We start from the raw sequence: 13,798 nt of genomic DNA, 5'->3' as shown, positions 1-13,798 counted from the left end.
GTTTTTTACGTTTTATTTTATTTTTCTTATGAAAATGATATGAAAATAAACATTGCATACTAATAATAATGTCGAGAGTGTTTAATCAAGTTAATATGTAATTTTGGCAAGCCTCGTGTTGTTGCGTGTCTAGTTCCCATACGAGCAAGTTGAAAATTATTACACTGTGTACTATACTACACTACGTCCTTTGAATGACCTCAACAAATACTAATTCATATTTAGTGTTGAATAAATCTTGATTATTTTGTGTCTAGTTCTGACGTAGTAAAAGCCCACTGAAATCTCATAACAGCCTCTTACAGTTATGTCATACGTATAAGGCGTTGATTCTATCGTAGCATTGGACCCTGAATGCTGTAATGAAAAGCTTCCACCCCCAATATCTCACTCATAACCTTGGAATTCAATCCACAAGCCAAAAGTGGCAAATTTCAGGCTACCTTATGTGGGGCAAGGAATCCTGCTGTTGACTTGTTACAGGTCATCCTCGGGGCCAGAACTGTATCACTCTCCCCACAATTTGGCCCCCGACTCAACCAGTAAAGGGAAATGCTCGCGAGATACTCTGCACCATTGGTCACTCTACATGATATGGCTTTAATCTCCTACCTTGCTTAAGGCCGAATCTGCTTACAGCATCTATCAGCTGATCCACTGGCGCAAGGACAAACTTTCTATACGGAAGACCACGTTGTTCAAACCGTATCCTGAAACAACCTGTCCTAATTTTGAAAACAGTCAGCCCGACGTTATGTTCAGCCCCTCAAGGCTTGAAGATGGCTTAGCTCCGCTGGACTATAGTGGATGGGGAAAAGAAGCGCCAAACTACTGTGCAATGTGGGCTCCAATTTCCTTAATCTTCCATGTGGCATGCTTTGACCTTGGAATGATCCATTGGAAGTATTCTAGAACACCCATAAACATCACTAATATCACTTCTGGGGCAATAGAGGATGGTTTATGCACAAGACAAACATTGAACATTCCAAGGAATCCGGTGGATGTACACCCACACAGCCCCGCTATCATCAATAGCGATGCATACAAGCCCCGCGGTCTAATTGGCTATATGAGGCCCGGAAATCAATAAGCATGTCCAAAGTCGAATCCTGAATCCTGCGTTCAGCTTTGCGGCAACTCAAGGTTGTACTCAAGGGCTGTAGGCAGTACTGCCGGTATCGGGAGAATATACACCATAAGCCAGACTTTCTAATGAGGCTGAAATAAGGAAACCCCCGGGTGGAAAAAAGTTATCTGTGATCTAGCAGGGATGAGAGAGAATGCAGGAAATGAGAACCATAATTAGATTGAAGGCTTACAAGTGTTTAGAACCAGGGGTGCATATTGCATAGTATTCTCGTCCGTTGGAGAAGTTGGAGTGAAGAGGAAGTTGAAGCCAAATATGATCGGCCTTAGCGATAACACATGGGTCAATGCATACTACAAGTTACAGCTTCTCCATTTGGGTCCGGAGTTATTTGACATTATTTTTTGACCTTTTTGACCTTTTTGAACTTTTTGAAGCGTTGGACCAAAAGATAATAGTCCCCCTGTCTTCTTGATTAATATCCAAATGTTACACATTTGGGAGATTTAAGCTTAAAACAAGAAGTACAACTGATATGGCCTCGAAAACAGAGAAAGATTTCTAAACCCCGAAAATATTGTAGATAATCAAATACTAGTATTCAATGAGAAGAGAGCAGTCCCACCAGGCTAATAAGTCAATAGCCACATTTCTTCACAAATGAAAATAAAGCATCCGAGTCTTTTTCAGCCCCCAGGACTATGAATGAACGACTGCAAATTTTAACGTTCACCTGGCAAGACACTAAACATGCAAGTGCTTCCAAAAATATCAATACAACCTGGTCATCTTCACCCAATCAGATCAACGCATCAGAATGTAGAGTTCATAGCTCCTCCCCGATACAGGTCCGTCATTCGCTTATCATTTGGCAATTTGTTGGTTTATTCACGCTTGGGGGCCAAAGGATCCCGGCCATTTTGACCCCGGTCCATGCATCCAACCACTTAAAAAGAAGCTTCACTGGAGCTTCAATCATCGGCCTAAAAGATGAAACAGCCACAGACGTCTTACCGTCCAAATCATTCACCTCCTTAAATAGGACAGGGGGGGGGGGGTGCTAATCGTTCGGCGATGGATCGGCAATTACCCTGCAACTTTGTACGCTAAGCATCCTGCACGTAGTGCTTCATGCATTCAAGGTCCCAGCGAAGCAACCTCAGGCGACAGGGCTTTTTTGGCCCAGACATGAAACAGCCACCGGGATCCGAGGCATGTCCTCTGAACTATTTTTCGCCTTGCATCGGCGAACCCCGTGGTTGTACTCAGTACCTGTACTTGAACACGACTTGAGGAATCCACCCAGTCCCATCTACTATCATCAGTGACATTTGACTGGAGACAATCTTTCAAATGTTACGTCTCTTTTCTACATAGTTGGATGAGTATCTTCAGCCCCTCGGGAGGTGGACCCCTCTTTCCGTCCTCACCACACAACTTACAGCGGATTTGGATATGCACCGCGGACTTTACATCTCAGGGCTTGTAAATTGCAGTTACATTGGGATCCTAGAGTCCCTGAGGTTTGAACTCACTCCTGTAAGCTCGGGGCTTTTCGGTGAATCGCAAAAGAACTTGAATTAGAAATGTAAACATTGAAATTGGCCTAAAATTACGGGATCCACTACGTTGGGCTTTGTCCGTGGGAGTTATTTTGGTGGTTTGGTATTTCCAGAACTATAGCCGCTTCCAAGGCTTCTCTACACTGTGTTTAGTGTTTACTTCGCGATTCAACTTGAAACTTATCTGGCCCCTCCTGGGTATCGTAGAAAGTTCTGGTGATGGGTTCGTAAATATAGAACCATGCATGCGTTTGCTATGATGAATTGTTTGCGGCACCTGGGGGAATCGTTAGCACTTGAGGGGCGAAAAGGGTCAATCTGGAAACAATCGCTAAAGAAATTTGAACGCACTATGTCCCGGGATTAGTATATGTATACTACATATGTATTCAACTTGATATGAAGAGACTGATAACATTTGAAGGGTGATTTAGCTGTCAGTGATCCAAATGTCTATTGCTACCAGTTGACCAGACTCGGATCATCCATTGGTCTGATGTCTATGGTGATACTAGCAACTGTCCGATAGTGAATAGCGGTCCCAATGTCATTAACATTTGAATTGGGTACTTGACAGTTGCAGCTGCCATCTGTAGATTCCTAAGTAAAACTTTACGTGCTTGATTGAGACTGCAGTCTGTCCAGCAAGATTTAGGGCGTAGTAGCATCTTCAATGTTGAAAGCCTTCCAAGATTGGTCACCGGAAACGATCAATTGCCTACATCGATCATAGGGACATTGTTCCTACATATGATGTTGGTACTTACATAGTACTTCCAAAGGTCCAAATGTTCAAATGTTCAAATGTTCAAATGTTAGGTCCACACTACCTAAATAGCACTTGAGCTACGTTTGTTTTCAGGTCAATCTTGGAATTTCGTGCGCCATTGATTATTTTGAAGTCAACATTGCTTAGATTTCATCAGGATCCTTGGATTTTTGAAGTCTAAAATACATATTCAATAAGGGTGTGCTAGCATAAGCCGATGCCATTTCAATGAAGGATTAGAAAGAAAGTAATATAAAAAAAGGCTCATAATGCAAGTAAGATGCAGACTCAATTGAACGAAAGAAAAGGTGGGGATATATGCATAAGAATAGAAGAAAAAAAAAAAAAAAAAAAAAAGAAGCCAAAGAAACCCACGACCAGAGGATCATTACAGTACGGAAACAAATCCAGTCAGCTGAACTGGCCTGTCAAACCTCAGAAGAGATGGCGATAGAGATAAAAGGTAAGGGGAATGGGTTCGGAGAAAAAGGTATGTAGGAGACTTGAGGAATCGTCATGGGTCGTTGGGTTGTGCGGCACAGAATGTAATGCGCTGCAATGTCGAGGATGGGGAGCCTCCCAAAAAAGAACCGTGATCGGTGGAGAAAGAAAGAAAAAATGAAGAACGAGAAAGAGAAGATTGGGACTGATTCCCTTTTATGTTGCGAATTGTGGAGTTCACGGCCACCAACCCATCCGCTTATAACTCTCCACCATCTCACGGACGCTGTCAGCGTCAAACTTCTCATACTTGGGCTTCCAGCCCGTTGTCTTCTCAAAGAAGGAACCATCGATTGACATGTCCTGGTCCTTCAGGACGTCGAGCTCAAGGAAAGGACCAATCGGACCGGGGCGCTCAATCTTGCTCTTCTCAATCAGATCCGCCCACTCTTGCAGACTGACTTCGTTCATATCGTCGACCGCATCATCCAGGTTCATTTTAGCCAAAGTTGAAACAAGAGAGCCCACAAACTTGACCTTGAGGTTGAAAACCTCAGCTAAGGCATTGGCCAAATGCTCCTGTTGTGTATCGTTGTGATCCACCACATTAAACGCCACAGGCATCCTGGGTTCCTTCTTGAACAACTCTGGCACCTTTGGGTCGTTCTTGTCCAACTTGCCAACCGTCGAGCGCCATTCTGCCGCCTGCCACAGGGCAGTGGCGGCATCCCGCACATGCAGTGTGTTCACCTTGACATCCTTGGAGTATAGTAGCTCAAGATCCTGTCCAAGTTCCAAGTGTACGCGAGCCAAGCAGATGGCCATGGCGAAGTAGCCAGAGTTGTAGTCACCATAGACGTGAGGCAAGCGCAGCGCGCAATACTGCAGATCGGGGATCTTAAGCAGTTCCTCCGCGGCCTTCAACTTCCACTTGGCCAATTTGTGCCACGGTTGCATCTTGTCAGTCTCTTTGCGCGGAGACGAGCCGCTTTTGTAGACATGTGCGGTGGAGGTTTCGACGTAGGCGCGGATTCCGCGTCGGGCGCACTCTTTGCCGAGGGTAATACTGAGGCCACAGCTGCGTGCTTCGTACACGTCGTCTGGTTGAGAATGGCGGGTCTCCCCGCCACAGTTAATCACATAGTCGAATTCTTCACCATTGGGTCGATCGAAGATTCGTGGTAGGTGTTCTATGCAAGATAATTATCAATAAGAAACCGGTTTTTTGGGGGGGGGGCTTTGTTTTGTGCTGGGAACCATTCTCTTTCCGGGGAGGAGGGGGGAGACGAAAGCGCCACCTACGTTCACGACTAGCATCGGCTTGAACAAATTTGTCTTGAGAACATGCCTCTTCGAATTCGGGGGCAAGACGGGCCAACTGGGGGAGGACTTTATCGACCAAACGGACTTGGGAAGCCAGGTTATTTTGATGGATGTGCAGCGCCAAGTGGCGGCCGATGAAGCCTAGGAAGGTTAGAGCGGTTGACCGATGAGGGGATGTTTCAAATACCGAGACCACCAATAATCAACACGGTGGGCTTAGCGTCGGCCATAGTGACAAAAAAGCCTGAAGAAAGTACCAAAAAGGCCAATTGCTTTTAAGGAAGGGGGGGGGGGAGATGAGAAAAGGGAAAGGGTTAAAAAAGGAGGGGGGGAAAGAGACTCTCTCCACTGTTACGGATAGAAAATTCGCGAACTTACAGATCTCGTTTCCCCTGCCAAGCCATAGCGCCCTAGTGACGCCGTTGATCTATAGTTCCTTATTGAATCTAGTGGAGTTTCTATATCCTTACTAGTTTGAAAAAAAAAAAAAAAACATATATAATCGCTGACGTCGTGGAACTTGCTCTATCGGAGGTCCACGGAAGGCGCCATGGTACTGGGAACTGATCGCCCCGAGACCCATTGTTCAAATGTTTGGATTGTTTGGATTCTGGGGTTTTGATCATTTGCATTTATATTCACATTCTGTGCGCTTTGCTTTCTTTCTTTTCTTCTTTTCTTCTTTTTTTTTTCTTTTTTGTGGAACACCTAATTCTTTGTGCCTTTGAACAAAATAAGCGAACGCTTTCCCTGCAGGAATTCCTCCTAATTCGAGCGCTGCAGACAAAACTTGCCCAACAAGAGATATAAGCCAAAACAGATCCTATGGGTATCATCAGTATTCGTCTAAACACAAAGCAAAACGCACGTGCAATGTCATGACTCACACCTCGTCATTATCAGGGTATTTCCAGGTCTCATCGTTAGCAACCAGCTCTTCAAGGAGATACTGATCGCCGTTCTGTTCGCTGCCCCAATATTCATCGCCATAAATATGCAGAAATCGGACGGCACATAACCATCGATGGGCTTCTACCTCCAGTATCTGATCCCATGAAGAATACTCGGTCACCTCGGTTCGCAGTCGCCTGCAAAACTGGGTCCAGAACTCATCTTTGATGCCGAAGAATTCCCGGAACTGCTCTGTTGGGCTTGTGATGGCGAGAGGCCCATCGGCAGGCAATACTCCTTCTTCCATCCCAAGACTTGCTTCATTCTGAACTTTGCTCCAAGCTTGGGGCGTTTCAGTAGCCATGGTCGTAGTTAGTGTGTAATTAGTGATTGGAGTGGATGTTGAATTGATGTTGCGGATATAGTATGAAGGTGGAATGAAGAGGAAAAATCTTGGAATAATTGGGGGGGGGGGGGGGGGGGAGCTTGGATTAAATACCCCCAAGGTCACTCCCTAGTACCCCAGTAGGTACTAGTATCAATGGGTTCCGAAGACTAATCAAGACGCCTGGGAAACCTTGGGAAATGACTTGAACTAATCAAGACGCCGTTGGACTAATCAAGGCAATGAAACTAGTAGTAACCACCCGACGACAAATGCAGCGTCATTCAATGTTGTAATGATTACCTATACAGTAGTATGTAAGCTACAGTATACATTCACGCTACTGGGAATAAAATAATAATGTCAAAAGTAAAGAGTCTCCGGCTTCAAGTCAATCACTCTACTCCGAGGAATTTGAGAGAGGCTTTCAGCTCCTTGATCGCCGTTTCCACGTCATCAAATGTCAGAGCAGAGACTGCCCACCTGGCGTGTTTCTGAGCAAGGGTAATGGAATTATCATCCACGGAGTGAGAAGGCTGGCTGGAGGCAGCCGGTGCCGGAACTGCAGGATGGTTAAACGAAGGCGGTCCTGAAGGAGCAGGGTTATGAGCAACGGGACTCGGTGGGTCGTAGAACGAGGCTGAATCGGGTGCGGCGACAGAAGCACTCGGAGGCGGGAAGGACTGGAAAGCATTGAATGACGAGGCCTTGTTTGCATTAATAGAGCCAGGGGTATCGGGTAGCTGCGGCAAAAAGGTGGAGTTTCCAATTGTGCCCGGGGTCGAGGGAAGCTCAAGATCACTGGAATGGTCACCCAGCTCCTTTCTCTGCGGCGGGGAACCCGGCGCATTTTGTGGAACCGAAGGAATGTCGGGTGTTGAAGTAGAGGTGGGTGGCAAGGAAGATGTTCGAGAAGGGTGAAGAGACTCATTCAGCGATGATTGGTGGGCCATTTGTCGTCCAAGGCGATCCGCCTCGTCCGGAATCTCCTCCACAGATGCTTGTCTCGGCCTGGCTGCTTGTTCAGCCACTGACTCGTCGAAGGCCTGTACGTCCGAACTCTCAACCTGGACCTCCTCTTCCTCTTCTTCCTTCAGTACAGGATTTGAAGCATTGGGGTCTTCTCCTGCTTTAATAGCTTTCGTTATGCGGATTGCATGGTATTTGGCAAATTTGATGCGCCCGAGAATATCTGGGTCGCTATCGCCCCACGTCTGACACAGTTCAAGGAAAGTGGCCGCAGCTAAAAAAGTATCACCTGTTTGCCTGTAAGAGCAGAGAATTAGTGTTTTAATTGTCGGATAGAGCGCCATAGATGCTCACTTGGTGACCTTGTTGGCAGTCATGGCTGCCTGGGCGCGGTTGAAGACTTCAACTCCAAATTGCTCCACATATGCACTTGCCGCGACATTATCCGTTACTATCTCATTCTCTAGGTTTTCGGTTTTGAACTATTCCCCCCGGTAGCCACAATGAGTACTAGAACCCAGCAGTGCGAAACGTAGAGTGGGGAACTGAGATTGTGCGACGAACCTGTTCCAACTTGTCCATTAGATCAGCAGTGTATAACTTGACTTCATCATCTGAATTGTGAAGTCCTCGGGCAATTATCTGGTTCACGATATGGTAGTTACCTGTATTGACCATTGAGGTTAGCTTCGTGTCTACGTGCGGGGGGGGGGGGGGGTTAACACTCACACCAGTATGCGATGACCGGCTTTGCCTTCTCGATTTGCGCAGCACGCAGCGCAAAGCGCCCGATGTCCGAAGATCGCACGCCAGCTGGAATACTGCTAGCCATTGTCGAATTTGCTGAAGAAAGGGGAAAGGGAAAATGGGAGTGGGAGTGAAAGTGGGGAAAGCAGATGACGTTTGATGCTCGGGACAGTCCTCCACCGCCCACGGTACTCGTGCGGAGATAAAGCAGCTTATCTAGTAGTTCAAGCCATGCTGCCATACATAATAGTAACTGTACTACTAGTAGATACTAAAAATGTGAGATAGTTAACATTACTAGTACGCTTCTGAAATTTTAAGTCATTTTTCACCCAATACCAAGGTTTCTTTTTGGCTTGATTATCTTTTTCCTAAGTCAAGCATCTTCCACCATCCATTCGCCGATTTCCACGCGCTCCTCAGCAAGCGCCTCAACCTCGAAGTGGTCTTCCACTTGGCCCCCGGGTCCTCCAATTCTTTCAATGACTATCCATACCCTTTTTTGGGAGTCAGATAGATCAAAGTCATCGATTCGGACACCCGAGGCTGCATCGCAGTGGGTTCCATCTTCCGAAACGGCAAGAGTCTCTTTGTAAGGGCCCTGTCCACGTTCCACTGTCATCAACACCGGCGAAGGAGCGACAGATCTAGAACCGATCGCTGAGCGTTTGTTTCTTGCAACCAGCTTTATCCGTGTAAGGCGTGATACCTGGAGCGAAGCCAGCATTCGGTCTTTTCCTGGAAAGAGAATCCCGACTTTGGACATGGTAACCCGGCGACCAGCAGATTCTGAGGCTAGCGGTTGTACCACGCAGGGAATATCCGACGAAATCCAAAGTGTGAAATGGCCGAGTTGGTCCGGAGCAAAAGTGGAGCAGACAACAGTGTATGTGCCTTTCTCGAGGGATTTCGTTTCTGCCAAAGCACATCCTCGACAGTAATCCCCACTATCAGCGATCATGTCACGGCTGCGGACTCGTGAGATGCGCTGGCCATTGGACCAAAATATTTTCACATGAGTTGCAAGCTCAGAGCTATTGGATTCCAAAAGAATGGAAATATCCGTTCTTTCGGAAACCTGAAGACTGAATTGTGGATTTGATGAGTATCGAGCTGACTCTGCGTTGCCGCCAGCGGTCAAGGCATTCCAGAGGCCACTTGCTTTATTAAGACACATAAACCTGTCTCTCGAGGGTGCAAGTGACACAGGAGATATTGATAGCGCGGAGAGGGTGAAATTTTGAGAGGATGATGGCAGAGATTGTTCCGAGACAACCACCGTATAGACTGTTCTTGGGGGCATCTCTAACCTCATGAGAGTATTCGGTGAGTCAACATATGGTCCGCGATGAAGCGCTCCATCACTGAGAGACACCCGTTTGCCGTCTGCCTGGAATATGTAGATGCTAATAAATCCATGGCTATCTTGTCCTCCCATGCCCTCAAAGGCTTGGTGATCGGCAGTCTTGAAATGTTTCCCTAGCAGAAGCCAAACCTTGCCGCCAGTTTCACTGTATATTGAGAATTGCGGGTTCTTGATAAAGCATCCTGCAATGACACGACCTTGAGAAAGATCCCAAGTGAAATGAATGTCCTCGCGACACTTGAACTGTCCCGGATTCCAATTCAAATAGAGATGCTCGAAGTTCTGCAGAACTTGTTCGCAGTCCATCCAGAATGTGCCTGGTGATAGAGGAGAAGCTGTACTGGTTAAGTTCGTCGAAGCGGTGCTCGTACTCTTCATGGTCGGCTCTGCTCCCGCCCAAGGGTTCTTCAATAGGAACTGGCGTCGTCCGTTGACCTCTTTCATGTCTAGAATTGCATAGTCGTGCTCGCTCACTAGGCCTAGACCTTGCTGCTCTAGCTCGGTCAGCTTACCAGTTCCGATGGTCAACACGACATAGCCATTGGAAAAGGGCGAGTACACTCGCCCCCAAATCTCATCTGGAGTAGCCTCATCTTCATGTAGGAAGACTTGTTCGGGAATCCATCCGGTGAGTACCCAGAGATCTGTGCCTGAGTTGCTTCCAGGAAAGTCATAACCCCCACGGATCTTGAGATAGGCTTTCTCTACCAGGGCTGGCCACAGGAAATTGGGGTTGTTGCGATCAATTACATGTAATGATCTTGCAGTGTTGGAGGACGGAAGCCGGTCATCAATGACAACTCTTCGGAAGACTCCATTGAAGTAGAATGAAAATATGTATTTGCCAGATGGTGATAACTTGGGTGTTCCCGTGTCACTTTCACATGGATACACCACTGGAGAGGCATGCTAGTTTCATCAGTATAGGTCCATCCAATTTCGAAAAGTGGTACATACCATACCCAGACCACGCTCTGATTGGGAAGTTGTTGCGCAAAGACTGGCAACTACGGAGCAATCGGTCAAGACATCTTGTACTAGATCGGTTGTCTTTGTTACTGCCATGACAGGTTGAACCGGATGAGACTGATCTGTCTTTTGTCTTGTACGAAGCAGATCTGTCGGTCTCCTCCATCCTGCGAAAATACCGTGCTGGCATTCAGATAGATGCAGATCGGGTGAATCCCTGTAACTAGTCAGAATTGATTACAGCGAGGTAATCTCGGTACACATACGTGAACGGACCACCCTCATCTACCAGAAATTCCTGGGGAAGTGGAGGACCCTTCCATGGAGGGAAAATAAAGCCGTTCAGCTTCGCACCCTCCAGAATAATAATTTCTTCGCGGGTGGTGAGTTTCCGATTGGACGCGGGAGCTCGTAGACCGGGGATGCTTCTTGCGCGGACAACTGCTTGCCAGTTCCCCGCAACTTTGATCCTTTCAGCCCGCGTGATGAGCTCCTTGCATTTAGAATCGAGGATCTTTTTGTCTTCTGCCGACGCAAGGTGCAAAGCCCTCATGTAATGTTCCGCGGCATTGATGGCAGCCTCGAGTGCCGCCTTTTGAGAGGTCGCGGTAGCTATGGCTCCTTCGGCCCTCTAAATGCCGGTTAGCCGATCCGTAAAGTTACAAACAACTCAAGGGGCTCCAAACCCGAGCTTGTGAGATATGTGAGCCCTGTGTTGGGCCACCGGGTCTAGACATGCTGTATTTTCGGATCGAACGAACCGATCGAATGAAAGGTTGCGTGAGCTTGAGTTGTGGTCATAAGGCAGACGCGCGCCCCGCATATTCGGGACCGTTACCGGTCCACTCTGTCAACAAAGCCTTATCGAGCTCTTACCATGACCACTTTACCACATGCCGTTTGCATCTATCCAAGTTTAAATACTTCACAAGTACAGCATATTGTGTCATTTTATGGCAATGGATTGGTGTGCCTACTACTATGTACTAGGTACTAAGTAACTGTGTCAATACAGTATTCTTGCTACTAGTCAAGTACACACATAAAACTGGGTACTTACTAATAAGTAACAACACGAATGCTTTAAAATTCAAGACTACTAAGATGACAGCCACCTGCAATGATACTCTTTCACCAATCAATCAAATCTACTTCAGAGAATACTTGTCATTTGAAAGTTCGTATGGAAGCGGTAGAAGTTGGCAGATCTTTTAAAGTCCATAAGCCCCGGCAGAGAACTTCGGCTACAGAAAATGTAGTGTTTGAGGCTATATACTTGGTGAAAGAGACTCTAAGCTTCCCTTCGAGTGCTTCAAGTAATAGTGATTTCGGCGACTACAAGCTTGGATCATAATATCTAGGTCTCTCCGAATATGCATCATTCAATACTAAATCCATTGGCTTCAATGCCGGATTCATTCCAAGGTTCACATTCAAGATCAGATAATTCAGTCCGCATCCACAAGGCAATCTTAGTGCCGGCTGACTAAGGAGCCGAGTGGACCTCGGCTCGTTGGTCGTTTCGTCACTCTCAGAAGCACCTCGGCGCTGCGCGGTGACCTTGTGTCCGGTTATCAGGGTCGTGCATTTCGGGCATCGTCGGTTACTTTGTGCTAAACCCTCAATATTCCATGATCTTTTTGCGAACCTCCGATCCTCCGAATTCCTCGACGCAACTCCCCAATATTCGATCTCACCGGTCTTCGGACGGAACAAGCGTGGTCTCAGGTCCATAGGCCCCGCCCGGTCTCCCCTTTCACTCGCTTCGAGCTTGACCGTTCTTTTTTCTCTTTTTTTCAACCCTTTAATCGCCTTTATTTCGCCCCATCGATACAAGATGTCAGGTCAATCAAAGCTTCCCCCGTGGGGCAGTGCCGTCGCAGGTGCAACGGGTGCAGTATTGGCGAATACCCTTGTATACCCATTGGATCTGTAAGGAGCAATTCTGAACTCGGTGAACTCAATCGGCTGACCCCGCGATTTTAACAAACAGTGTCAAGACGAAATTGCAAGTCCAGGTCAAGGCGAAAGATGGGGAGGATGACGATAGTGAACACTATAAATCGACTCTGGATGCGATCACCAAGATTGCGGAGAAGGAGGGTATCAGTGGCCTGTACTCTGGGATTGCAGGCTCACTCCTAGGCGTTGCTTCCACCAACTTTGCCTATTTTTACTGGTACAGTGTCGTTCGAGCTTTGTACATGGCCTCCAACAAGACACCGAAGCCCCCCGGAACAGCCATCGAGCTTAGTCTCGGCGCCGTCGCAGGCGCCGTCGCCCAGATCTTCACCATTCCAGTCGCTGTCATTACCACTCGGCAGCAGACACAATCTAAAAACGATAAGAAGGGTCTTATTGAGACCGGTCGGGAGGTGGTGGAAAGCGAGGACGGGTGGTCTGGTCTGTGGAGAGGCCTAAAGGCTAGCTTGATCCTGGTTGTCAACCCTGCTATCACCTATGGTGCATACCAGCGATTGAAGGATGTATTTTTCCCTGGAAAGAACAACCTGAAGCCTTGGGAGGCATTCTGTGAGTAGCAATAGTTGGTCTGTATCCTTTATCTATGCAAACTAACACAAATAGTCCTCGGTGCCATGTCCAAGGCTCTTGCAACCATTGCTACTCAGCCTTTGATTGTTGCCAAGGTTGGTTTGCAATCTCGCCCTCCGCCTTCTCGCAAAGGAAAACCTTTCAAGACCTTTGGAGAGGTGATGAAGTATATCGTCGAGAATGAGGGTGTGCTTTCCCTGTTCAAGGGTATTGGGCCACAGATCACAAAGGGCCTTTTAGTACAAGGTCTATTGATGATGACCAAGGAGAGGTTCGTTCTGTCTTGGTTTTTCCGCTTGCGTTGTATACAATTTATCTAACAATACTGCAGGATGGAACTGGCCTTCATTGTCCTCTTCGCCTATCTCAAGAAGATCAGGAAGGATAGGTTGCAGAAGGCAGCACAGGTTATTGCAGAGACGGCCAAAACAAGCATGCCTGCAACGCTGAAGTAAACCTTATACCGTTTAATATACGCCAATTTCTCTTTCTGCGTGTTTGTCTCCCTTGTTTCTCTTTTACTTTCTATCTTTATTTCTCTTTTTTGACGGCGCGATGGTTCTTCTTGTTTCCAGCGTCTTTGGATCAATATTGGATAGTCTAGACATCTGTTGGTTCCCGTCTTTCAGGGGCTGTTTCTCCCACCGATATTTTATGATAAACTTGATTGTACATACGAAGTGCACAGTTTGACTTGGTTCGACTTGGTCTATAAACTCATTGATGCTTGCCT

General features: G+C 47.0%; 5 protein-coding genes across 5 annotated transcripts; 1 reads left to right on the top strand and 4 right to left on the bottom strand.

Moving 5' to 3' along the window:
* Nucleotides 1-4,099: 4,099 nt before the first annotated feature.
* N7466_003678 (NAD-dependent epimerase/dehydratase family protein) lies at nt 4,100-5,415 on the bottom strand (the record flags this gene model as incomplete). The annotated part of the gene is made up of 3 exons (XM_057163075.1): nt 4,100-5,052; nt 5,165-5,326; nt 5,373-5,415. The coding sequence occupies 3 exons, from the start codon at nt 5,413-5,415 to the stop codon at nt 4,100-4,102; spliced, it is 1,158 nt and encodes a 385-aa protein (XP_057021756.1).
* Nucleotides 5,416-5,950: 535 nt separating this feature from the next.
* On the bottom strand, nt 5,951-6,440 carry N7466_003677 (uncharacterized protein; the record flags this gene model as incomplete). Its single annotated transcript, XM_057163074.1, has 2 exons — nt 5,951-6,008; nt 6,073-6,440. The coding sequence occupies 2 exons, from the start codon at nt 6,438-6,440 to the stop codon at nt 5,951-5,953; spliced, it is 426 nt and encodes a 141-aa protein (XP_057021755.1).
* Nucleotides 6,441-6,856: 416 nt separating this feature from the next.
* N7466_003676 (uncharacterized protein) lies at nt 6,857-8,262 on the bottom strand (the record flags this gene model as incomplete). The annotated part of the gene is made up of 4 exons (XM_057163073.1): nt 6,857-7,727; nt 7,785-7,912; nt 7,995-8,095; nt 8,160-8,262. 4 exons carry the CDS (start codon nt 8,260-8,262, stop codon nt 6,857-6,859), a joined length of 1,203 nt encoding a protein of 400 aa, XP_057021754.1.
* A 291-nt stretch (nt 8,263-8,553) lies between these two features.
* Nucleotides 8,554-11,249, bottom strand: N7466_003675 (calpain-like protease PalBory; the record flags this gene model as incomplete). The annotated part of the gene is made up of 4 exons (XM_057163072.1): nt 8,554-10,452; nt 10,501-10,729; nt 10,779-11,143; nt 11,199-11,249. 4 exons carry the CDS (start codon nt 11,247-11,249, stop codon nt 8,554-8,556), a joined length of 2,544 nt encoding a protein of 847 aa, XP_057021753.1.
* Nucleotides 11,250-12,349: 1,100 nt separating this feature from the next.
* Nucleotides 12,350-13,520, top strand: N7466_003674 (putative peroxisomal carrier protein; the record flags this gene model as incomplete). Its single annotated transcript, XM_057163071.1, has 4 exons — nt 12,350-12,444; nt 12,506-13,044; nt 13,099-13,336; nt 13,397-13,520. The coding sequence occupies 4 exons, from the start codon at nt 12,350-12,352 to the stop codon at nt 13,518-13,520; spliced, it is 996 nt and encodes a 331-aa protein (XP_057021752.1).
* Nucleotides 13,521-13,798: the final 278 nt, after the last annotated feature.

The sequence above is a fragment of the Penicillium verhagenii genome (genome assembly GCF_028828195.1).
Source record: "Penicillium verhagenii strain IBT 33310 chromosome Unknown utg000005l_segment0_segment0, whole genome shotgun sequence".
In the NCBI taxonomy this organism is placed as follows: Eukaryota; Fungi; Ascomycota; class Eurotiomycetes; order Eurotiales; family Aspergillaceae; genus Penicillium; species Penicillium verhagenii.
Note: the sequence above shows the minus strand (reverse complement) of the source record. Positions and strands in the feature narration are given on the sequence as shown.